The sequence below is a fragment of the Pithys albifrons genome, chromosome 4, assembly GCF_047495875.1.
Source record: "Pithys albifrons albifrons isolate INPA30051 chromosome 4, PitAlb_v1, whole genome shotgun sequence".
NCBI classification, from domain to species: Eukaryota; Metazoa; Chordata; class Aves; order Passeriformes; family Thamnophilidae; genus Pithys; species Pithys albifrons.
In genome coordinates, this window is record NC_092461.1 from 29,564,273 (window position 1) to 29,589,978 (window position 25,706).

The 25,706-nt window shown below is 41.8% G+C and overlaps 1 protein-coding gene across 3 annotated transcripts in view; it reads left to right on the forward strand.

Moving 5' to 3' along the window:
• Nucleotides 1-25,706, forward strand: part of TSNARE1 (t-SNARE domain containing 1) — a 501,884-nt gene that overhangs the window by 303,017 nt on the left and 173,161 nt on the right. For all 3 annotated transcript variants that reach the window (XM_071553024.1, XM_071553027.1, XM_071553026.1), the window contains exons 10-11: nt 4,223-4,295; nt 18,246-18,328. In XM_071553024.1, the coding sequence (XP_071409125.1) occupies nt 4,223-4,295; nt 18,246-18,328 (156 nt within the window). The remainder of the gene's footprint in view (nt 1-4,222; nt 4,296-18,245; nt 18,329-25,706) is intronic.

Here is a 25,706-nt window from a genome sequence, read left to right on the forward strand (position 1 = left end):
CTGTGTAATCTGAGCAATGGATTTTTTCCTTTTGGAAAAGGAAAAAAGAAGAAAAAAAAGAAAAAATCAAATCCTGTGTAATCTGAGCAATGGATTTTTTCCTTTTGGAAAAGGAAAAAAGAAGAAAAAAAAGAAAAAATCAAATCCTGTGTAATCTGAGCAATGGATTTTTTCCTTTTGGAAAAGGAAAAAAGAAGAAAAAAAAGAAAAAATCAAATCCTGTGTAATCTGAGCAATGGATTTTTTCCTTTTGGAAAAGGAAAAAAGAAGAAAAAAAAGAAAAAATCAAATCCTGTGTAATCTGAGCAATGGATTTTTTCCTTTAGGAAAAGGAAAAAAGAAGAAAAAAAAAGAAAATTAAAAAAAGAGAGAAAAAATAGGGAGAGATTAAAAAAAAAGAGGGAGAGAGAAAAAAAAGAGAGTTTAGATGGAAGGGTTTAAATCTGTCTCCCTCTTGCTGCAGAGGGTAGTGAATGACTTGTTGGCAGACAGGAAAGGCTGGTGCTAATTAAAACCCAAGAAAGCCCAGCCTGGTGAGCTGGCAGGGAAACAGCATTTTGGGGATAGTCCTGACTGTTCTACTCCTGGTTTCTGTGGAGTCAAAGAGATTTATGAGGAGCTGCATTTCACTGGGGATTCTGCACAGTGTGTGCAAACATGGGAAACCAAAGGCAATCTGATTTTGCAAAACAAACTCTGATACCTGGTGAGTTCAGAGCCACTTGGTGATGGAGCCAACCTGGCAAGAAGGAACAGGAGTGTAGCTCCAAGATATATTCCCTTATGGAAGGTCTTTATTTGTCTTTCTTCTATTTCTTCTTTTGTTTTGCTCACATATATCAGGGACTTTGAAACTTTGCATTGCCAGATTAAATTATTCAGCAGATTCTTTGCTTCAGGTCAGATTGCTTTGTGCTCTCTGCTTTATAACTCACTCCTGCTTTTCCTTAAGTACAGTAGTTGCAGTTTTTCCTTCCCAACAACTCAGTGGCTGCCTCTATGTAATGAATATTTCCTAAACAATAATTTTAAGTGTTGTTGCAATGTTATGGGAAAGGATCTACACTCAGCAGCAGCAGATGGTTCATTCCAAGCACCTGAATGTAAATGGCAAAGCTGAACCAGCACCGTTCAGACACAACATTGGATTTCCTATCTCAATTTTCCCAACTTCCCATAATTTCTGGTGATCAGGACACAAACAACCCAAAGCCTCATAGGTTAAATTGTCTGAGAAGACAATACATAAACTATATATACATTTATATATAAGAATATATGATAGCTATATATAAATATATTATATATTTATATAATATAGTTATATTATTATACCTATATTGTTATATTCATATTAATTTATAGTAATTTATATATTTATATTATATATTTATATATACATATATACACACACATATATATAAAAATATATATATGCACACACACATACATCTCTCTCTCCCCCCCTCCACACATACATATATATATATAAAAATATAGATATAAAGAAAATCAATGCATCATCTGATCTTTCTTAGACTGAATTGCCCACTGGTTTTATTCCAAGGAAAATATTGGGCTGGGAGAGAGAGTGTATAATTCAATATAATTCAATATATTGAAATAAACTACCTAACCAAATGCATATGCAAAAACATGTCATGGGGTTTTGAGCCATGTTCACTTAAAGTGCTGGGAAAAAAAACCCAAAAAACAAAACAAAGCAAAATAGAATAGGCTGAAGTGTAAAAAGAATTGTGTTTTTATTTCAAGGAACAGAAACCAAAAATGGATGTCAGTGGCAATTAAACCAAGAGAGACAAATGAGCATTCTGGGTTTTTTTAGTATTGTTATTTGTTTGTTTAATTTTTCCTTAATTGTCTTTTGCTAAGCAGTAAAATGGGAACAGAGCAACACATTAAAGTTAATTCTCAATTCTTCACATTTTTCTAAACTTTCGTTTTCTCCTTTGAAAGATTTTTAGAGAAAAGCTCCCCACCCCCAAAAATCGTATCTAATTTCTCCTCATTTCCTGGCAGTAATTTACTACCACAGTGCTCAAGTGAAATCTCAAGTTACTTAAACTTGATTGTTTTTCACAATATTCTGCAGTATTTAAAGTTAAGAATAATACCATCCATAATTAAAACTTCATTGTGCCTGACAAGTGAAGGGATGACGTGCATGTTCTGCTGCATTACTCATTCTTTGGTTGGGGCGTTGGTTTGGGGTTTTTGCTTTATTGTGATTTCTCACAGCTTTTTAAACCTTTTGTTTTTTCCTACATCTTCAGTTATTCATCAGTTTGGTGTATTGTAATTTCACAGTGGGGCTCCCAGGCTTCATTGCAAATTGATGCAATTCTGTGATTAAATGTTATGCCGGTTATATTTTCATAGAAAACTTCAGGAGGAAAACAAGGATTCATTTTGCACCATTTTCTGCATTTGCCAGAAGAGAAAATGAGTGGGGTGGAAGCAACCAGACCCTTTGGTACGATCACAGAATGCTCAAGCAGGGCCATCCCAGAGCACATGGCACAGGATTGTATCCAGAGAGTTCTGGAATATCTCCAGTGAGGAGACTCCCCACCCTCTCTGGGCAATCTGTCCCAGTGCTGGGTCACTGCACAGGGAAGAAGTTCTTCCTCATGTTCAGGTGGAACTTCCTGGCCATCAGTTCCTGCCCATTCTTCTTGTCCCATTGGTGGGCACTCCAGAGCAGAGCCTGGTCCATGCTCCGTCCCCTCCCTACAGGCCCTGACAGACATGGGGGAGTCCCCTCTCAGTGTCTCTTCTTGAGGCTGAGCACCCCCAGCTCCCTCAGCCTTTCCTCCTAAGAGAGATGCTCCAGTCCCTTCATCATCTCTGTAGCCTCCACTGGACCTGCATGTCCAGGAGCTCCATGTCTCTCCTGTCCTGAAGAGCCCAGCACTGCAGAAGTGCCTGCCCAGGGCTGAGTGGAGGGGCAGGATCCCCTCCCTCAACCTGCTGTCAGTGTTCTTCCTAATGTGCCCCAGATACCATTCGTCTTCTTGTCCCCCAAGGCACACTGCTGGTCATGAACAGCTTGTTGTCCACCAGGACATCCAAATCCTCCATGGAACTGCTTTCCAGCATCTCCAGCCAGATGGTCTAGAGTTGCAACAGGACCTAAGCTGAGAAATTAATTACTATGCAATGAGTATTCTTAGGAAGTGTTTTCAGTGTTGTAGAAAACATCCAGTGTTGGATTCCCCACTACAGGGTTACATGGCCATACTGTTTGCCAGAAGGTCTGTGGAGTCTCCACCCTTGGAAACAGACCAAACCAAGTGGACATGGCCCTGAACAATCTGCTTTAACTGCCTGCTTTGAGAAGGGGTGTTGGACTGAAGGCCTTCCAGAGGTTCCTGCCATTTTCAGTGTTTCTGGGATTCTCTGATTTGTACAGCTTAAAAACATTTACATTCTCTGAGTGTCTTTTTTTCTCCTCTGGTAATGTTGCATTTAGCAAAGTCTATATTATTCTGTCTATTATTGCTAAATTAATTCTTTTTATAAGACAGCATTGTATGAAGTCAACATATGCTCACATTTGCTCCTTTATATGATAAGTGTTCAGAAAGGAAGGAAACAAACTCATGGGCAATTTACTGTGTTTTCACAGAGAAAATTTCAGTGCTGAATCCAGTTACTACTTTTTTTTTAGCTACTTGAAAACATATAAATGAATCTGTTCATCAAACAGCTCTTTCCTTATTGCCTTACCAATGAGGAGATTTCAGACTCAGTGGGTTTTTGATGTATCTGCATCAGTTTATGAATAGCATCTTATCAGATGGATGTTGTGCAGAAACATGGCCTTTCTCTGGGTAAGAATCCACACTCTGGGATGAATGGCTCTTTTTCAGAAAGAGAAGGGTTTGCTGCTGTTGTTTTTATTGTTGTTTTTCCTTAGTCCTCCACAATTCTGAAAAGCAGCCATAAAATCTGATCATTCTGCTTGTTTCCTTCACAAAGCTCGAGTCAGCTGGTTGGTTGACTTAGGTCCAGCAAACCACGGCTCCAAGGGACTGTGTTATTTACTGTGAGATCATTATAACTTTCTCTTTTACATCTACAGAGATGAAGATTTCTGGATTTGTGTTTTCTTTGCAGAGCTGGACTGTGGAACATGATTTTTTTTTTTTGTTTGGATATCCCCCATTCCTTGTTAATATTGGACTTTCTGTCTTTTCAGAGTGACATGTTGGATGTGAACCAGATCATTAAAGACCTGGCCTCCATGGTGCATGAGCAAGGAGACACAATAGGTAGGTGTCACGTTGAAATTATGGGCTTTATTACCCTCTGCCACCACTCCAATGTTATTCTGTCCCTCGTGAGCAGCTCTTTGTTGATGCTGTGATTATTCTCCCTGTGTTTGGGGCATTTTGTACATCCAAAGATGCTTTGATCTGAGAAGCTGCCCTGTGCAACAGAGTTCTCATGGTAAGGATACTTTACTGGTATATTTAGCATAAAATAGAATTCACAGGAAGATTAAACCATCCCCTTTTGACTTTAAAAAGGAAGCTGAAGAATATATAGCATTAACTGGATCCAATTTTTCCATTCTACCTGGAACTGTAATTAAAAAACAATCGTAGTACCAATTATTGTTGTGATTATTGATGATGGTAGAGCAAATTAAGCAGCTGGCTTTTCCCAAATGGAATTTTCATTCCACAATGCAGGGTGTGTCTAATTAAATGTACAGGAGCCTCACATAATTATGTGCCCATATACATAGCCTGAAGTCTCTGCCCATCAGTGGACCTCTTGTTCTCCAGCTACCAGTGACAAGGAGGGTGGTGGAGAAAATTGGGAAAAGAGATGAGAGGAACCACTAATATTATCCTTAAGAGCAAACCACACTGACAGCCACCACTTTCTGTGAGTAGAGCTAAGACAGAGTAGACCAACTCCCTCTGACTTCTGTCTTTGTCACTGCTCTCTTCTCATTAAGAATAGTCAGACATTTTCTGTACCTCTTGTTTTGTGCATGTGCTTCTGAAGCAACTTCCCCATTCTAAATTTGAGAACTAATAATAATCTTAAAGGCTGCTTGAGGGACCTAAACTCCAGAGAAGCAAGATTTGTGGGGATATTTCTAACCTGCAGTGCTCAGCTGAAGTTCTCACCAGTGTTCCTGGGAACAGGTTAGAGTCTTGAGACAGACATTTTTAGACCATAAGAGAAGAAACCCTTCTCTGCTGACTATTAATCATCCTGGATTTCTTTGCCAAACTCATACCTTTGCAAGTCCCCATTAGCATGAGACACTTCCTTTCACACTGAAATGAGCTATTTACACCTCTCTGAGAAACACCACTCAGGTTCACAGGGGCAGAAAAAAGGTCAAGATTATATTTTAAATCCTTTTTTTAGTATATTTTTTCTTTTAATGCTAGTTTGAAAGCTAATTTTTGTACATGGGTAACTTTGGAGCCTGATTCATCTCTAAAAGCACATCAGATGCTAATGCCTTGAGGGACATGACAACATACATCAGATAGCTTCAAGATCCTCATAACTCCTTTTCTTAAGGCAATATTTATTATTTTAAGATCCTACCCAAGCACAGAAGCCACGCCAGTATTAACTTCCCTGTGAGAAGCTGATAGACTAAGTAGGACATTTTGTCTTTGAGACAGCATAAGGTTTTGTTGCTCTTTTGTTGTTGTTGTTCTTCCTCTTACACTGCAGCAGATTTTTAATAGTTTCTTTAGGACTATCTTTGAATCCTGACAGCCAGTCAAGGCATCTTCCCAACCAATTGCTGAGGGGTCCCACTGTTTATCTTTTGACATTTGTATTGCACAAAAGTGAGATTAAGAATCAGGAGGCAAAGGGAGTTGAAACCCCCACAGTGAAAATTCAATGATGAGAAGAGACAATTCTTTTGGCACTTGTTTCATTTTTTTAATGCATTCCTCTTATGTGCATGAAATGAAAGCTCTTTGTGTGCCTGTTTGGAAAACACAGGGAAAATACATAACCAAGGAATGTGAGATGTGCCCCTCAGCAAAATGTTCCCTGGGCAAATCCCTCTCTGATCCACCTGAGCTGGGGAGAAATGTGGGATGAGCTTGTGTGGTGTGTCCATGGCACAGGCAAAGCAATCTGTGCTTCTTATAAAAACCTAAAAGCAATTTTTCCAGCATGTGGGCCAGTTCCCTAATGAACACATTGATAACACTCCCTTGGGGAGAGAGCAATTTCTGCCATGCAAGGAAGAAGTAGAATGCAGACTTGGGGCAGGATATCTCTGTTATCTCTGTTATGGCTTCTGCAAATAAACTCTGTGTCTGTGTTCTGGTTGTGGCATCTCTTTGATACAAATCTTTAGTTGAGCATGACCATGTCAGTGAGTCCAAGCCCTGAGAGCTGAAACAAGCTGATGGCCTGGGTTACCTGTGAATCAGCAGAGTCTTTCCAACAGATCTTACAGGAGTTCTTGGAAAAATCATCCCTGTGCAGCTTCATCACATTGGGTGCTGGTGAGGGGAAAGGGTGCAAGGAGAGGAGGACACCAATAGGAGAAACCAATAATTGGCTGTGAATTGATGTTGATGACATGGGTTTGGGTTCGGGTTCCATGGGACCCTGTTTGTCGGTTAGCAACTGCTTGGGAGAGATGGGATCTACCTCATAAGGAGGACTTTAAACTAGTAGTGATGGGAGAGGGAGGGGTGACCAACAGACTGAGAAAAGGGCATGGAGTGATGTGGCAGAAAGGGTTCACAAAGTCATCAAAGTGGGGTTGTGGGCAGGGTCACCTCCAGCACCTGCATGTGAGCAGGGAAGTGCCTCCAAGGCACCGCTGTCATACACAAATATCCCAAATCCTCTCCAGGAACTGAGTGTGCAGGGGTGCACCTGGGTGTACACAGCATGGGGAATAAACTTGGAGTTAGAGGTCTGTGTGATCCACAGAACTACAGTTTTGTTGGAGTCATGGAGATGGAGTGGGTTGGCTCCTGGGATGAAGTTACATTGGAGGCTCTTCAGGAAGCTCAGGATAGGAAGGTGAGGAGGAAGAGTTGCCCTTTATGTGAGAGAGCACGTTTATGTGAGAGATTCCTTTGTGTGGAATGTGTGGGATGCTGCCTGGGGGTGGGCGAGGAGCTGGTGGAGTGTTTATGGGTCAGGATTAAAAGGAGGACAGGCAAAGTAGAAGAGGTCCTCCACAGACAGGTAGGAACAGCCTCATGTTTGTAGACTCTGGTCTTCACTGGGGCTTTCAACCACTCAGGTATCTGTTGGAAGGACAGTAACAGCAGGGCATAAATATTCCAGGAGGTTCTGAACTGCACTGATGACAACTTTGGGGGCCTGATGTACAAATGGCAAGATCTCCAGATGGCTAGAAGAGGACATGCCCACTAAACTTTACTGTCATGACAGCAGAAGGATTCTGTAGCCAAAGCATCCAAGGATTAAGGGCTTGGCACTGTGAGAAGTAAATTATATTGGGAGGGAATTGCTACACCAAGTCATTTCTTTCCATACTCATAGATGGCCACTCAGCTGAACAGAGCATAAAATGACCTGAATAATACAGTTATTGCTTTATTTTTGCCCATGGCAAAAGGAAATGCTCTTCTGTGTTTTAGAAAAGCAGTTTTTCCATCCTACCTGTGTATGTAACCTTAACAGTTATGCCAGAATAACACACTAGACCTCCATATCTTATCTAAACTGCTCTAATTCAACTTTCGCCACTTATATCACGGTTTGCACCACCATCACATGTATCAAAGCCACAGGGAAAGACTCACATTGTTCTGACAATATTTTGCACTTTTAAAAGAGTCACTTTTCTTCTTCCTTTGAACAGTTTTGGAACCAAACTTTTGCTGGTGTATCTGTAACCTCCTCAACTCCCTGCAATGGAAAGAGATCCCAAGATCATATACCAGGCACTTATTTTGAGATTTCAACAGCAGAGACAAAGGAAGTATTTTGTCAGTCCTTTGCCTCTTTGTCCAGACCAAATGTAGACAAATCTGTCTCTACACAGCAAATCCCACTAGCTGAAAAAAATCACAGAATCATAGAACTGTTTGGGTTAGAAGGGACCTTAAAGACCATCTCATTCCAACCCCCTGCCATGGGCAGGGACACCTTCCCTAGAACCAGGTTGCTCAGAGCCCCATCCAACCTGACCTTGAACATTTCCAGGGATGGGGAGTCCACAACCTCTCTGGGCAACCTTTTCCTTGTGATTTACACTCAGCACATAAGTGTTTTTTTAATTGTGTAAGACATCTGAGTTAAAGAAAAGATTACCTCAAACTGCAATAAAATATGTTGCTTTAACCTTACAAGTAAAAAAGTAAGCAAAGACCAAAATTTTTTTTTTCCAAATCCAGCTCATGAATTGACACAGTTTGGACAAACACCTTAATTTGTTTTGCATGCAGCATTTTTCAGAAGTCCAGTTCTCTCTACAATTAACGCAAAACTTTCCATCACAAAGCTGAGTGCTTTAGTTATCAAGTCCTACAGCTCTTTCACCTATGTAAAGTCTCAGAGTTTGTCACAGGAATAAATAAGGTTGACAGAAATAAATATATTTTATTTTTCCTTATTGTCTTGGAAACATCATATCTTTTACCTAGAAAGGTCACTGCTATTTATAATGTACTTGATCTCTTTTGCTTTCTGTGGCTCATTTGATTTTTGATCAACCTGCTCAAGTCCTGCTTCCCAAAAAGTCTGTCTGTGGCAAAGGAGTCATCCCCCAGAAGAAACAACACAACCACCTGAGCAGCTTCTGCATTTATGACATTTACTGCTCAATTGCAGCTTTATTAGAAACTGTGAGCACGACAGGTCTAACTTCCCACAAAATACTTTGGATAAATTGGTGCGAGAAGAATCCTACTGTGGCAATAAACCTCATAAAAGGAAGAGCTTTGTTTCTTGTACAAAATTAGCTGGCTCATTAACTGTAATTATACCAGCCCAATCACTTATGAGGGTCAAACACAGAAACAAACACAGCAGACAAATCTTTAGGCACTGGTTAACTGGCAAGGGGAGAGTCACCCATTACTCTTCTGATAAAGCAGCATGTGCTGTGCTACCCAGAGCCAAATGGAAACGTCCTCAGACAAGAGATGGCACAGAAACTCACACTCACCGAGAGCAGAAGGAGCAGAGAAGCACAAAAGCTCACTCATTTTTTTGTGTTGCCTGTTCTGTCCAGTAAAATGAGTCTGTCAGAGATCAGAGCAGTCCAAACCTGACTCCAGCTACTCAGTCGTAGCAGTGGTCACAAATGTGCCTTACACAAAACTGAGCCCCTTATAGGCCACTCAGCACTGTCCAAAGCCAAGGACATGTGAGAAGTGGTAGTGGAGGTCACCACTGCTGCAGTCCAGATAAGCAGGGAGAGCAAGGCCAGTGGTATAAAAACCACCACAGAACCACAGAATCTCACATAGTTTGAGTTAGAAGACACCTTAAAGATAATCTTGTTCCACCCCCCTGGCATGGACAGGGACACCTTCCACTAGATCAGGTTGCTCAGAGCTGCATCCAATCTGGCCTTGAACACTTCCAGAGATGGGACAGCCACTGTTTCTCTTGGAATTCTGCAGCAGTGACCCAGTGACCTTGACCTTCAAAGTGTTGCCTACAAGGCAGTCAAGGGTAGTAATTCTATACAGTTGCAGCAGCTGAGGTGGTTTGCAGTAAAGCTTTGTTAGATGGCAGAACAACAACCTGATGTCAGGGAATATATCAAAGATGAACAAAGAATTTGGAAGTTTCTTGGGAAGTGGAATAGATCATCCCTGACTGAGAAATAGCCCGGTGTACCCTTCCTGCATGGGCTGTGCTCTGTGCTGACATGGAACTCCATGTCTTAATAAGTGGCTGAAATTCATTTCCCAATTCATCAGGAACCAGTAAGAACATACATGTAGCCATTCCCATAACAGCCTCCTCAGGGATCACTCAGGAAAGTTCACCAAATGAGAGACTTTGCAGACCCCATTCAACTGAAGGTCAATATTAAAGCTGTTACATTCAGGTATTTGGGGATTACTCTCTGGAAGTGTTAATTTTCTGCAGATGTCCCATCTGAGACACATAACTCGGGAGGGTTTAGTTAAGGATCCAGCTGAGTGATCTCCCAGCCTGGTTTGCAGCACTGTGCCTGACCACAGACTCTTGGCTATGCTGATGGGTTCTCTTGACAGTGTTTAGGTGTTAAACCAACCTTCAGGTCAGAAAGGCAACAGTGATAAAAGAGGCAACAAAGTGGATCTGATCGCACAGGCAAGGGAAAAAAAAACAACCCCAAACCTGAAAAACTCTCCCCACATTCCAAAGCTTCCAAAATAAGCAACTTATTTTCATTCATGGAAATATTTTTTCCTTTGAAGGAAGTTTATTGTTATTGTCATCATTAGGCAACAAGTGACAATGGGGTACATCAGTGAATATCAACATTGCTTGAGGACTGAATATATTGACCCCATCAAGAAGTTCCTCTGAGACTGAAGGAAAGCACCAGCTGCCAAGTTTATACTTCTCCTGTCAGGTGTCTGGGCTGTTGCCTGACAGACCATGTAGAGATGTTTGTTAAGGGAGAGCATCGACTTTAGAACACATTAAGAAGTGTCTGCTCCCTGTTATTTTCAGATATAAAATGCCCAGACCTCAAGAGTGAAGTGAAGTGAAAGCTTAGCAGCACCAAGATCTAAGTCTGGATAAGTATTGGTAGAAAAAGAAAGTCTGGGAAGTCTTAAGCTTGACAGAGCAGGATATTGATTTGTTTCAGCAAGTCCAGAGGAGGCCACCAAGATAATTGGAGGGGTGGAACACCTCTGCTGTGAGGAAAGGTTGAGAGGATTGGGATTGTTCAACCTGGAGAAGAGAAGGCTTTGGAGTGACCTAATTGTGGCCTTCCAGTACCTGGACAGAGCCTACAAGAAGGATGGAGAAGAATTATTTATAAGGGCCTGGAGTGACAGGACAAAGCAGAGCATCTTTAATCCAAAAGAGAGGAGGTTCACTTTAGATATCAAGAATACTTCTGGCTGTGAGGGTGGTCAGCCCCTGGAATAGGTTGGCCAGAGAAGTTGTTGATATCCCATCCCTGAAAATGTTCAGGGCAAGGTTAGACGGAGCTCTGAGCAACCTGGTCTAGTGGAAGGTGTCCCTGCCCATGGCAGTGGGGCTGGAACTGGATGGTCTTCAAGATCCCTTCTAACCCACACCACTCTATGATTCTGTGATTCTTTCAGCCAGTGGGATTTGCTGTATAAATAGATTTGTCCTTTCCAACTCAAACCATTCCATGGTTCTATGAAAAGAAAGGGTGTGCTGCAGACAAGTATCTGGAATTTCCAAATCAAATCTATTTGACATCTTTTGATCTGTAAATTACTTTCAGAGAATATTTTTTGGGGAAAAAAAATCTGACAGACCCATAAATTTCTTCACCAAAAAGCCTCTTGTTGAAATACCTTTATTTAAACAGAAACAGAGGAAAATGGAAGAAAAATTAAAATTTGTCTCTGTAAGAAAGAACAGGAAATTGCTTTGCATTTGCTAAAACTCTAGTATTTCTGCACTCTGCCATTTAGCACAGAGCAGATGATGTGAGGTGCCTGAATCTCTGACAGGACATGCTATTTTCCAACAGATCCACACAGGGCATTGTTTGAATTTTAAGTCCCTGGGAGACATATCCTGGCAGGCATGGCAAACCCCTGGCAGGGCAATACCATTTTTCAGTGCATACATATGTAGCAGACACTTGACATTTGCAAGATGCATCTCAAGGACAGTATAAATCATTCAGAAGAAAAAAATGTTGTAAATTTATGCTGGTGTTCGGCCGCTGCCTTAGAAACACTTTTTATTCATACAGACCAGGGGCTTTGGGCTCTTGGCTGAAGAAAACCAACAGGAAGAGCTGGTTGTGACATGTTAGGCTGGTTTAAATAGTCTGGAAGATGGTGGTGAGTGGTTGTTCAGTGCCTCAGTCCTTCCCTCTGAGGGTCGTAGTGTGTGGCTGTGGGACAGAATGAGAGCTCTGCCAAAACCAAAGAGGAGCTGAGGTTCTCTCTGCCTTTTGCTGCAAGCAATAACCACAGCTCTGATGACTCACAGAGCTGAAAATTGTATTTCCTTGCACCAAGCCAAACCAGTGTAACCCATTTAATCTGAGTTTAACATAAGAGCACGATTATTTTAGAAATCCTCTCATGTGCAGAATTTCTAATTCAATGTTTACATTGAAGTTTGCAAATGACTAACCCTAAGCCATTTTAAACTTCTCTCTGGAAGAATTGTCAGAGTTTTCCTTCCCCTTAACATCCAAAGTTCTGCCTGTGCTAAGCCTGAGGGTCTTTTGTTCATGGAATGACACTCACTTAAAACTTTCCAAGTACATGGCAATTTGAATGGGCAAAATTCATTTCCACACTGAAAGCAGTTTCCCTCCAAACTTGGCTTTAATTAGAAAGAAACCTTTATGCATTACCAAAATACTCCTTTTTTTTTTCTTTTTATTGTGCTTCACAGTATGTTATATTGATTATTTTTAGCCAGAAGTTGTAGTGATAAAAGGGGGTTAAGCTTATTAAAGTGCTAAATATAAAATCATCCTGTGAAACCTGGGGCCCATTTTGGTTACTGCCAAGGGGGAGCATTTTAAAGCTCTCATTCTCAAGCTCACTTTTCTGTGTTTCAAATGGTTTTATCGAAACTCTGCCTTGTGGAACCAACCCATTGTTGCTGTTGTAAAGACTCAGGTGATATGGGAGACTTCTTGATAGATTAGGGCAAAACTCCAGCCAAGGTGACTCCAGTAATTTCATATATAAGACTCCAATTGTTGGTCTTGATCTCAGGAGACAAATAAATAGCTGGGGTTGAAAGACAACTCTTGGGGCCATTATTATTTCTGTCTCTGTGTGACAAGTGTGTCATAAAACCGTATCAAATTGCATCTAAATGCAGGTTGGCTCTGTTGCCTTCACTACTCCTACTGTAAGATTGTGGGTTAGATGAAAAATTATAAATATTTTCCTAATTCCTTGGTGTGTTTGTTTGCAGCCACCATCTGCTTTGGTGCAGTCCTGTCCTTCAGTTTACTGAAATGGTGATCCCAACCCCCTGAAGTTTTCGTTTTCAAACCGTACCATGAATTTTATCATCACCGATTGAGGACATAAAATTGACATGGTAATCACTTTCTCTGAGAAATCCCAGACCCAGGACTGCACTATCATAATAGTTTGGGAACAAAGTCACTGTCCCTTCATACCAGAGCCAAAGAGTAAGGAAAAGGCAGATCCTTCCACCAGGATTTTCAGTCTGCCAAGCACCCTACCCCTATTGTCTTTCCATCCCCAAACAAGGGACCTTGAAAGAGTCTCAAAGTGGCCAAAGTGGAGCTGGGAGGCATCACTAGCTCAGCAAAGATTCACTGAAATAGCTGTCAGTGACACATTCATCATTGACTTATTAACATCATTGGCCTATGGCTCATTTCGTTGTGATTGGGCCCAAATTCTCTTTCCCTCCCTTGCCTCCCTGTGTTAATCAGCAGAAATATCTAGTTAAATTGCTTTACATATTTATGTCTCATTTTTAGAGTTTTAGAGCTGTCTTGGTGGGGTTTTTCGTTTGTTTCAGTTTTCCCCAGTGCCTCAGGATTACAAGTTGCTTCAAAAATAGAATTTAAATGGGAGGTTTGCTTATTCCAAGGCTGGTATTTCCCCACTGGGAGAACAAGTGAGCAGAAACATGACCACCAGGGTCCAACTCCTCCTGTAACATCCCATAACTCCTAAAGGACATGTAGGACACATCCATCCTACTTGGAAAAGCTTGTGCTGGGGAAAATGTCAATGATGTTTGCAAAACACAGTGCTTAAGATCTGATTATCCCATTGCAGGCAGCACTAAGGGGGCGTTCACAGTGTTTAATTTTATCTAAGGAAGGCAGATCTCCTCAGGCCTCCCTGCAGGCAGCACAAAGCGCTGGGTTCCTCTGGAGGGCCTTTTAAGGAAGCTAAATTAAGCTGCTTCTATGATTTCCTTCTGCCCCAGGAGAAGCACAGACAGATTACTCTTGTTTCAGAAGGATATAGATCACAGATTTCTCCTCTGTAGCCTCTCTGTGCCTAAATGATTAATTTCCTGAGGCCAATCAGCTTTTAAGAGACTTCAAGCAGGGAAGGGTGTCTGCACTGAGATCCTGGGAAATGTTGTGCATGTGCAAGTTCTGTTACTGTGATTAGGCAATTGTCAAGGTGTTCAGCACATTTCCCACACCCTTTCCAGATTTCCCAAATCCATCCCTTCCAAACCCCATTGACAATTAGGTTAAAACACACGTAGGTGCTTTCCTACATAACCATCTATTTTGTAGCCCAAAGCCATGGTCAGAATTTGTGCTTCTAAAATTAACAAGTGTTCCATCAGGATGTATTCTCATATTCTTCATTTTTGGATAGAGAGGCACTTCTTGCAAGAGCACGCAGTGATAGGGCGGGTTGAAATCTGTCCATATTCCACCTGCAAAAAGCACTTTATTTTTCATGCACACCTCTTTGTGGTAGCCAACCCTGGGACAATCCCAAGCACAAGTAGTGGTTGGGTAGCCAATGGATGAGGAGAGGAGATTCTCCCTGAGCAGAAATACTTGGAAATGTTTGTGGATGAAAAGTTCTGTATGACCCAGCAAAGTGCACTTGCAGCCCAGAAAGGCAGCTCTGCCCTGGGCGGCACCTGGAGCGGGGCCAGAGAAGAGCAACGAGGCTGGAGAAGGGACTGGAGCACAAGTGCTGTGGGGAGAGGCAGAGGGAGCTGGGAGTGTTTAGCCTGGAGAAGAGGAGGCTCAGAGGTGACCTCAGCACTGTCTGGAACTGCCTGAAGGGAAGTTCTGGCCAGGTGGGGCTTGGTCTCTTCTCCCAGGCACTCAGCAATAGGACAAGGGGGCACGATGGGCTCAAGCTCTGCCAGGGGAAATTGAAGTTGGAGATCAGAAAAAAATTCTTTGCAGAGAGAGTGCTCAGGCATTGGAATGGGCTGCCCAGAGAGAGGGTGGATTCCCCATCCCTGGAGGTTTTTAAACTGAGCTTGGCCATGGCACTGAGTGCCACGATCTGGTAAAGGGACTGGAGTTGGAGCAAGGGTTGGACTTTATGATCTCGGAGGTCTTTTGCAACCAAATCGATTCTATGATTCTATGATTCTATGAAAGGCAGTGTAGGCAGCAGGTCAAGGGAGATCATTCTCCCTCTCCACTCTGCTCTTGTGAGAGCCCACCTGGAGTGCACAGGAAAGAGAAGGATCTGTTGGAATCAGCCCAAAGGAGATCCACCAAGATGATCACAAGGCTGGAGCACTTTTCCAACAAGGACAGTCTGAGAGAGCTGGGGATGTTCAAGCTGGAAAAGAGAAGGCTTCCAGTAGGTAGAGGCTTACAAGGAGGCTGGAGAGGGACTTTTGAAAGGTCATGCAGTGATAGGACAAGGGAGAATGGCCTTAAGCTGAAGGAGGGTGGATGTACATTGGTTATTGGGAAGTAATTCATCCCTGTGAGGGTGGGCAGGCCCTGGCACAAGTTGCCCAGAGAAGCTGTGGCTGTTCCATCCCTGGAAGTGTCCAAGGCCAGGCTGGACGGGGCTTGGAGCAGCCTGGGATAGTCCGTGCCCATGGCCAGAGTTTGGAACTGGATGATCTTGAAGGTCCCTTCCAACCCAAACCATTTGATGATTCTGTGACCGTGGGTAGAAATGACAAACAGTGCAGCTCAGTGCAATGTGCTGTTGTGCCATCTGTGGGTTTGTTCATCATTTTAATAATTCAGCACCTTTTTTATTTGTTTTTGTTTGTTTGTTTATTTGTTCAAGGGTTTTGTTTTGAGGTTTTCTTTGTTTTTTGTTTGTTTGTTTGTTTTTGTTTTTTTTTTTTTTTTGCTGGCATTGAAAATAAAATCAGGCACTTTCCTAGAAATGCCTTCAACTCATTGCAACACTGGAAGCTCTTCATGGCTGTCACACTGACATGTGCATGTGTGTGGATGTAGCTCTTCTAAGGCTCCCTAGAAGAGGATTTTAATATCTTCACAGCCAGAGGATGAGATCCTTAAAGACCTTTTGATCCCTTCCTGCTGAATCCTGAATGTGAGAAAATCATTTGGCCAGAGGTCAGTGATGCCAACTAAAGTCCACAGTGTTAAAGTCTTAATAAAAGTGTTTTTAGAAGCATTAGATATGGCAAATAAAATGATGTTCAATCAATCTATAAAAGGGTATGACCACATAGATTTTTTTTTCTTATGCATTACAGTGTGCATAATCTGAAATAAAAGGGATGGAAAATCATCCCTCCCAAGTGTTATAAATTACTTTTATCAGGTTTCCAAGAGTTAAGATGAATTTTTTTTTAATTCCATGTTGATTCGTTGGGGTTTTGCTCCTTCTCTCTTTTTTTTATTTTCTTTCTTTTTTAAAAGGGTTTTTTTATTATTTTATTTTGAGTTCTTACCCTAAATGCATAATTACATTGACAGACTTTAACACTATTTTACTTAAAATTGTCAAAACCTGAATGGAACCACTTTCCACAGTTTATCTCCAAACCCTCATTTCTTTGTGCATCACAAAAGTGGCCACAATAATTCATGTACTTTTCTTTAGAACCAAAGAATAAATTAATTTAATCTTTTCTGGTATGTCTTACTTTGACTCCTAATACCATTAATTGAAGAATTATCCTGAGTTTTATTAAGGATTAGAGATTATTTTCAAATTTCTACCTGTGGTTGAGTTCTTCCTGATCACATTCATGTACTCCATGGTGTATTTTCTGGTCTAAACCACTCAGAAGCAGACAAGAGCACAGTTTTCCACTGTGGCCAAAAAATCCCTGGCTGCACATCTCTTAGGGGACAAGCTGGTCAAGAATTCCAAGATTTCTGCTGGAAACACACCCCCTTTTCTGCAGGTTTTATACCACAGGTGTCTTGCTTTCTGAGCACAGTTGGGAGTCCAAGGTAATATTTGGTTTTGGAGGAACCGTGGAGCTGTGGACTGCAATGTTCAGCTGATGATCTTCCTTTTCCAGTCTCATTTTGATTCCTCATGGTCCCTCCAGCTTCCCCAGGGCCAGACCTAGCAATATAGGGTGAGATTTTGCTGCCTAAATTTTAGATTCCATCCATGTATCTCAGTCTGAGCCATCTGTACAGTCCTCTCTTGCAGCCTGGAAATGTGATCCAGGAGTTTGGGTTGGGATTTGTTTAATCTGAGCAGCTGCTGTAGTTTGGGATGAAATGAACACTATGGACTTGCTCTCTGGGGACTGGGATATTGTCCAAGGTGACTTCATCAAGTGCAGACACCTTGGATGGTCAATAAGCCCCACATACCCAGATAAATCTTATCCCTGAGCTATAACAACGAGATAATTTCACACACAACCTGCCTTGTCCATTCTGTAATTTAATCTGGTAGATTTACCAGGTTTGAGCTGCTTTTCTTTGAATTCTCTGTCATTCTTCCCATTGATTTCAGGGGGAATGGGATGAGAGGTAACTGGTGAAGGGACTGGAGCACAAGTGCTGTGGGGAGAGGCTGAGGGAGCTGGGGGTGTTTAGCCTGGAGAAGAGGAGGCTCAGAGGTGACCTCAGCACTGTCTGGAACTGCCTGAAGGGAAGTTCTGGCCAGGTGGGGGTTGGTCTCTTCTCCCAGGCACTCAGCAATAGGACAAGGGGGCACGATGGGCTCAAGCTCTGCCAGGGGAAATTGAAGTTGGAGATGAGGAAACAATTCTTTGCAGAGAGAGTGCTCAGGCATTGGAATGGGCTGCCCAGAGAGGGGGTGGATTCCCCATCCCTGGAGGTTTTTCAACTGAGACTGGTTGTGGCACTGAGTGCCATGATCTGGTAAAGGGACTGGAGTTGGACCAAGGGTTGGAGTTGATCTCGGAGGTCTTTTCCAACCCAATCAATTCTATGATTTTATGATTCTATGATTCCCAACCTGTCAGGGGTCACATGGAGAGCTGTCAGTCCTTCTGCCTCTGACTGAGGAGTTGGGTGGTGTTTCTGCTTCCCTGCAGTTCACAAACAGGAGGCTCCTCCTCTCTTTATGCCCACGAGTAAGTTGCTGAATTGCTGTTGGTAAAAAGTTTTTGTTTTAAGTTTGTACCCTGTAATTATCTCCTATCATCTTAATTTGCAGATAGTATTGAAGCCAACATCGAGACGGCGTCTTCTAATGTAGAATCAGCCAATGAGCAGTTGGCAAAAGCCAGTCAGCACCAAGTAAGTCAGTCTAAAAAATTACTTTCAGTAATAACATTTAAAATAATATTTAATATATATAATATTGTATTATATATATATTTCAGTAATAATATTTAAAATAAAAAGAACACTTGGCAGGTGTGAACCACATGGTACATGGGGTGTGTGGGATTTGTGCTACCTGGAAAGATGATAAAGGATATTCTAAGTCAGAGCTGAACTTTTTCTCTCTATATAAATATATGTCATTAAATTACTGTAGCATGGACAGTTTGCTTTAAAAGAGTCATTAGGAGATCTGCATATTAAACAGACATTTCCCAATAGGGAAGTCAACAATTAGCTGCTGTTGTTCTTGGAAAGATGTCATAAAAAGCACATCATTTCAGTGTGTATGGCCTTGTGTTTGGAGTGTTTCCCTTTAATCAGCCAACAGTCCTTTACAAAACCAACTGAGCTGTCAAAGGACATGGGGTGGTTGGTGAATAATGACTCTGGGAATGGTGTTCAGCTCTTTTTAAAGGCAATTTGAGGGGTTTTTTTTGGTTTGGTTGGGTTGGGTTTGGGTTGGGTTGGGTTTTTTGTGTGAAGTGTTTTGGGTTTTTCTTTCATTGGAGCAAGAATAAAACACACACACCCACAAACATGATTCTTTTTGAAAATGACTTGACCAGAAAGAACTCTTGGATGGTCATGGTTAGTGCTTTCTAGGGATGAAGGGGCATGGGGGAGTGAACAAAGGAAAAATGTCACTTGCATTGGATTGACAGAACAAACCCCGTCAGTATCCTCTTTTTTCTCAGCCGTAAATCGGTGATTTTCATATATCTGGAGTCCTTTTATGGGAAAATATTGCGGAGGTCCATGGGCCTACATAGTCCCTCCTTGATGGTCCTTGGACACAATGAATTGGGAAGGTCTGGGGCAAACCTCCAGAGTAAAGGATTGAGAGCCACAAGCTCTGATGTAAAGGAGTAACATGACTTTAAAATCATCCACAGCTCATTTGCTGGTGAAATGTGTTTTGTAAATTGTGAGTAATAAGAACAACTTTGTAGAACTTTGATATTGCAGGAAAAAAAGTGTGGTCTTCAGCTACTTGGTTTTAAATGCATATATATTCAAGGTAATGTGTGTCACCCTGAATGTAATCCTGCATTTGCTTTGAAAATAACTTGTTATGTACCACATGAAGTCTAAAATGAGACTAGAATGAAGTTAATGCTTGACCTGACTGTAGAGCTGATGGTGGAGCTGCAAATGAGTTAATGATGACTTTGCCTAAGAAGGTCAAAGAGTAGTCAGGCAGAAAATGAATGCAGCACATTCTACAGGATCTGCTTTCTTCAGCCAGCAGGAGATGCTGAAATAGCCTGCCCAGTCAGGAGGCCTTTTATTCCTCAAACATGTTGATCAAAGTGAAGTTGGAGCCAATATTAGTAAGTCAACCCCTGCTAAGGGCATAAATATGTACGGACTGGCATATGTGGGAAAACACTTCAGTCTCTCTTGCTCTTAAACCAAACCCATAGAGACAAATATCACTTAGAAATATTTGGCTGCTAAAGAAAATCCACAATCCAGACATGCTGTAGAGCACAGGTAACTCCTCTGGACACTGTTGGGTGAGGATCACTTGACAAACTGTAAACTCAACTCTCCCTGTGTGACCTTTCATGAGGTTCCCTGAGATGTGAACAGAGAATGAGGTGAAGCTTTTGTGACTTCAATTCCTGGGATGCTGCCTGGGGTTGGTGAAGTTTCATATGATGCCTCACCTGTGAATTAAAAAACAAACCATTAAAATCCAATAGAATGGAACAAGATCCTTCCTTTGATTCAGCGCTGGGAACATGTGGGATAACTCCACCAAAGATATGCAATGAGATTTTTGTGTTTCCAGGTTTATATACTTAGATACACTTAATAACCCCTCACCAACGTTAAGCAGTATATTTTGGGTGACTTTTAAGTGATCTAATTGGCTGCTCTTATATCTGCAGCCCTGTATTTCCTTTTAACTAAACAGTGTTACAGCTTCAAGCCTCAACCTAGACAGGTTTTCTGATTTATTTCTTACAGCTTAGCCTGTAATTTAAACAAAGTTTTGGTTTTTTTCTTCTTACACCTACGGGGTTAAATTCCTCTTTGTCTAAAGCTGTGCATGGTCAAGATAGTTGACAAACTTGGTCACAAGACAAAATCAAAATTAATATAAAATACAAAGAGTACAGGTCTGATTGAAAATTAGTATCACAGACTATTCTGAATTGGAAGGGACCCACAAGGATCAGCGAGTCCAGCTCTTAAGTCAGTGACCCAAACAGGGGATTGAACCCGTTACCTTGGCATTATTACAACCAAGTTTTAACCAACTGAGCTGATCTCAGGGTCTAGTAAAAACCATATGATTTTATGGAGAAGGGATAAAATCCTTTTTCTTGAGAGGTCCCTGAATGATTTGCTGTGTGCCATGATATCTGCTCATCTTACATCCACTGGCCACTGTCCCCACAGTGCCCTGATCTCACAGCCCTCAGGGGCTTCTGTAGGCAGGAATGTGCCACCTGCATCCCTGTGGCTAATGCAGTGTGAGTACAGGTGGTATGGCTGGGTTTGGCTGCTTTGGGTTTGGGAGAACAATCAGCCAGATGGTTCTGTGGGTGAACTGTTTTTAAGGGACCTGCCACGGCTTTACCCGCTGGAAATTCCCCCTGTACTCATCTGTGCTGCTCAGGGAGCAAAAGCACAGACTGCTCTTCAAATCTCATTGAGCAGTTTTCCTTCGTTTGTTAAATCACTCATTCATTAGTATATTTAGCTGTTACTTCTGTTACACTGTGATTATCCTGTAAATACAGACTGGCTTACCTACATTTGTTATTTATTCCTATTTATATGTATATAAAAGTGTGTGTGTGTATGTAGTATTTTTATGAGTCTAGCAGGGAAAGTGAACATAAATTGAGTAATCGGAAATGTCAACATCACTGAGACATTCAGACTTAATGAAGGGATCTCTGTCAGAAATAAAGAATAAGTGGCTGGTTATTTACCATAATGTTTGCACTCACTTCAACAATACATCTTGGAGCACTAATCCCAACCTGTGTATTAACATAACAAAGCATCAGTAAATAGTTTTTCCTTAACTAGTACAAAATAAGGCATTTAGGTTCCCTGAAATGATAGAAATGTTTAAATAAAGGTAAAAATCTTTCTGCTGAGCTCCTTTGTCTGCATTTTAAATTTGGTCAGGCGGTCCTTCATCTTGAGATATGTGTGCTAATAGTAGTCTTTTATTACTTTGTGTGAGTGCTCCATCTAAGCTCTAAAAAATTTAGTGGGAGCTGCCAGAGCTTTGGAATACTTTTTTTTTAATTATTAGCAGAATTTTTTCCCCCTTCATTTTAAATTCTCACCACAAAATGTGTTTGTGCTTAAAGCTATTTTTATTACAGGTCACACTTAAACTGGGCCACTGTAGGAACACACAGGGTCAAAATGCAGATGAAAGAATAAATGTTGGATATTGATCCCAGGAGCAGATGAACAGAGGCCTTTTTCCATATGAAAACCCTTTTGGTCACAGAAACTTGACAATCTGACTTTGATGTCCTACTTCCACAAGAAAATTTGAGTTTGAGAAATGACTGAGAGTCAAACAAATCTGGCAGGGAGAAGCCAGCAGAAATATCTCCTGCCCCAGACTTGCTTCAGTGCCTTTCTTTTGAGTGAGGGTCTCATATCTCAGGGACCTGAAGGAGGAATGATGACCCTTACTATTAAATACCAACGGCTCAGATTTGTCTCTTGAAATTTCCCTGTCCATGCCCAGAGGAAATGATTCATCTCACCCATCTTAAAAAAACAATTTTAACGTAGGTCGAATGGTCTCTGGAAGACGGGGATTTATTGGATCAAATGTGAGTGTTTGGTGGAGAAATGAGTGTTTAAGTGTCTGAACTCCCTTTACCAGAAGGAGGAATTGCTGTCAGCACATGGCTTGTCTCATCTCCCAGGAGATGTCTAACACAGATGGGTCTGATGGCTGCTCCTCTGGATGTGTCTGTTCTCTCCTTTGTCTAAAAAGTGTAAATAATAGTAATTATAGCACAGCTATTTCAAGGGAAAATGATTCCCATGCCTACCACGTATGTCTTTATTGGAATATCCAGACAGCCAGCAGGCTCACTACCTGCCTTAGGTGGGCTGAACCTCACACTAAAGGAGATGAGCAGTTCCACTTTGCTCAGTTCACCCACAGCTTCCTGCAGATGAACTGAGAGGAAGAAAAAAAAAACAGCACAGACTCCACAGAAAAATATTAAACCAGTTACTGACTGAAGGACCCTGTGCTGACTGTTGAAGCTGAGGTGTTTTGGAAGAGCTGCTTGGGTTGCTCTAACTAGTGGTGGGTGTTTTTCTTCCCTGTATTCTCAGTGGAAGTCAAGGTGGTTTGGATTCCCTGACATCACAAAGGCAAACAGCAGTTCAGTGCCCCACTTGTGTGGTTGGAAAACAATCAGGTTTCATCATGTAAAGAAGCAATTCCTGGGTCTGGCTTTCATGGATAAACAGAGGGGCACTTTGAAGGCTGGAACTTTAAGGAAAAAAGCCTCATAAATCTGTGACATTTGTAGAGATCTTATCACCTGGGGACCACTGATAAAGGACTGGCTTCAACTTTTGCACAAATAACTCATTGGAGTTTTAAAGAAAACAAAAGAAAATTTGAGTTTCAAAAGCCACCTCCTCTGAGTCTTTGAAATTTTCTGGCATGGTATCCTCTAAAAGCACTTGTTATGTTCTGGTTGACAAGGTGGTTATTGGTCAGAGTTTGGATTCAGTGCTTTTGGAGGTCTTTTCTAAACCAAATGTTTCTGTAATTCTGTCATTCTATAATCACAGGGACCAGAAAAGGCTGGATGCTCTTATGGCAGGTTCGTGGCAGAGATGTAATGACAGTCTAAGATGTAGCTCATACAAGAACTTCATGTTCCTGTTGCTTCTCTGTGTCTGTCACCACTGACAGTGTGGCTGAGTTTGTTGCTCCTTTGGATAATTAGCACTTGGAAGTTTTATTTGGGGGATTATGAAGCTACTCTTTCTTCTGGCAGTTTCTGCCTGTGAAAGTGATTGCAGTGGAATTAGAGCTGCAATAGGAACTCGGAGCTCTGTAAAGACTCCAAACAAAAACCATCAGTGAAGTGACTGTTTAATTACTTAATCCTCTCCTTCAGGAGAAGCAGGACACTTTTCCACCATCCAGAGCCCTCCTGATTCTGTACCATAAACTCCAGTTAGGAAAAGAAGTCCTACCCAAATTGCTTGAATCTCTCAACCCCCCCAGCCAGTTTGGAGACCCTTTCTTTGTGTTTCTCAGCAACACACTCGCCCCAGCTCAGTTCAAGAACCTCTACCTGGGCTTCCCACTCAAATGGAATTTCTTCAACTTCAAAGCGATTTCTCCTCCACAGGATTTGTTATTAATTCCACCCTTTCCCTCTCCCATTAAGCCATATCTTTCCATTTTTGCTCTCTGTTGAAACCTCCCACCCTTCTCCTATTGAAGAATGTCTGCAGCATCACTCCTGCCTCAACCAGGCCATTCCCTTATAATGATCTCACAAATTTCCATGACCAGGTTGCTCTAAACCTACCACATAGGTGGTCAGATGTGTCCCCACATGGTCTGTAGTGCTACAGAACAACTCCTTGCTCTGTGCCTGCTCCTTCTTTCAGCCTCCTTTTGTCTGGGCAGCAAACAAGGCTGTTTTGGGCAGGGCTTTCAACAGTTAAATTGAATCATTGAATCATTTAAGTTGGACTAGACCTCTATGATTATCCAGTCCAACCATTAACCCAGGACTTCCAGGTCCACCCCTTAATCACATCACTAAGAACCACATCTGGATGTTTTTAAAGTCCCTTCAGGGATGGTGACTCCACCAATTCCCTGGGCAGTCTGTTCCAATGCTGTCAGTGAAGAATTTTTTCATAATATTTCATCCAAAAATTCCCTGACACAACTTGAGGTCATTTCCTTTTAACTTGATCACTTGTTGCCTGGGAGAAGAGGCCAAGCCCCATCTGGCTACAATCCCCCTGTCAGGGTGTTGTAGAGAGCTATAGGTTCCCCCCTGAGCCTCCTTTTCTCCAGGCTGTGTCCCTCCAGCTCCCTCAGCAGCTCCTCATCCCCCTTGTGCTCCAGAGCTTTCCCCAGCAGCAGGTGGTTGGAATAAAACTTCTGCTTCCTTTCTTCCTTTTTCCCTGGCTCCCTGTGAGAGGCAGGCTGAGTTCTCAGATTAAAGAGTGCTTTATTTTGAAGCAACTTCTGTTTGTGCATGTTTTTTTACTGTATTTAATGCAGCCCATTTACAAAACAGCTGTTTACTGTAGGAAGTGGTGTTTGAGTCAGCGCCAGTCCGAGTGATAAATGAACTGTGTGAATGCAGCAACTTAACCTCAGCAAGGTCTGAGCCACAACATTTATTTAAGGCTCTCTTTGTTTTCTGTAAATAATGGATCTGTGTGATCAAATATTTATTAAGAAAGGGTTTGTTTAGAGCTTTTGGATGTCATGCAGTTGGGTCTTGTGTGTTAAAGTCGTTCAGGCCTTTTTTAGTCACAAGTGAACATTTCTTCATTTTTACCATTCAAAAGGGAGAGGTGCCTCTCCCAGGTAGTAGATTAGTCTTTTTTTTATTTTATTATAAACAATGCCCTGTAGGATTTGGGGGAGAAAAAATAAAATTAAAAATTATCTATTGTGAGCTCACTTTTTATTTCAGCACAAACCACTTAAGGAAGGAGCATGAGTGGAGGAGAAGGGAAGGAGTGCAGAGGAGACTGTGAATATGATTTGAGGGATGGAGCACCTCTCCCATGAGGAAAAGCTGAGAGAATTGGAATTGTTCAGCTTGGAGAAGCCTCCAAGGGGATCTTACTGCAGCCTTTCAGTAGCTGAAGAGAGTACAAGAAATCTGGAGAGGGACTTTTACAAGTGACAAGACAAGAGAAATGGCTTCAAACTGCCAGAGGTCAGGTTTAGATTAGATATTATATTAGGGATTAATTCTTCACTGTGAGAGTGGTGTAGCAAAGGAGCAATCTGCCCAGAGTTGTGGCTGCCCCATCCCTGGAAGTGTTCAAGGGCAGCTTGGACAGGGCTTGGAGCAACCTGGGATAGTGGAAGGTGTTCCTGCCCATTGCAGGGTGTTGGAACTGGGTGATCTTTAAAGTACTTTTCAACTCAAACCATTCCATGATTAACATGTTGCAATGAAGGGGTTGGGAGCAAATTTAGTGCTGAGCTGTTGCTGATTAATCTGCTTTCTCTGGTGAAAAGATGAGTGGGTGAGACACAGACTTTACTGACTGTTCACCTCAGCAC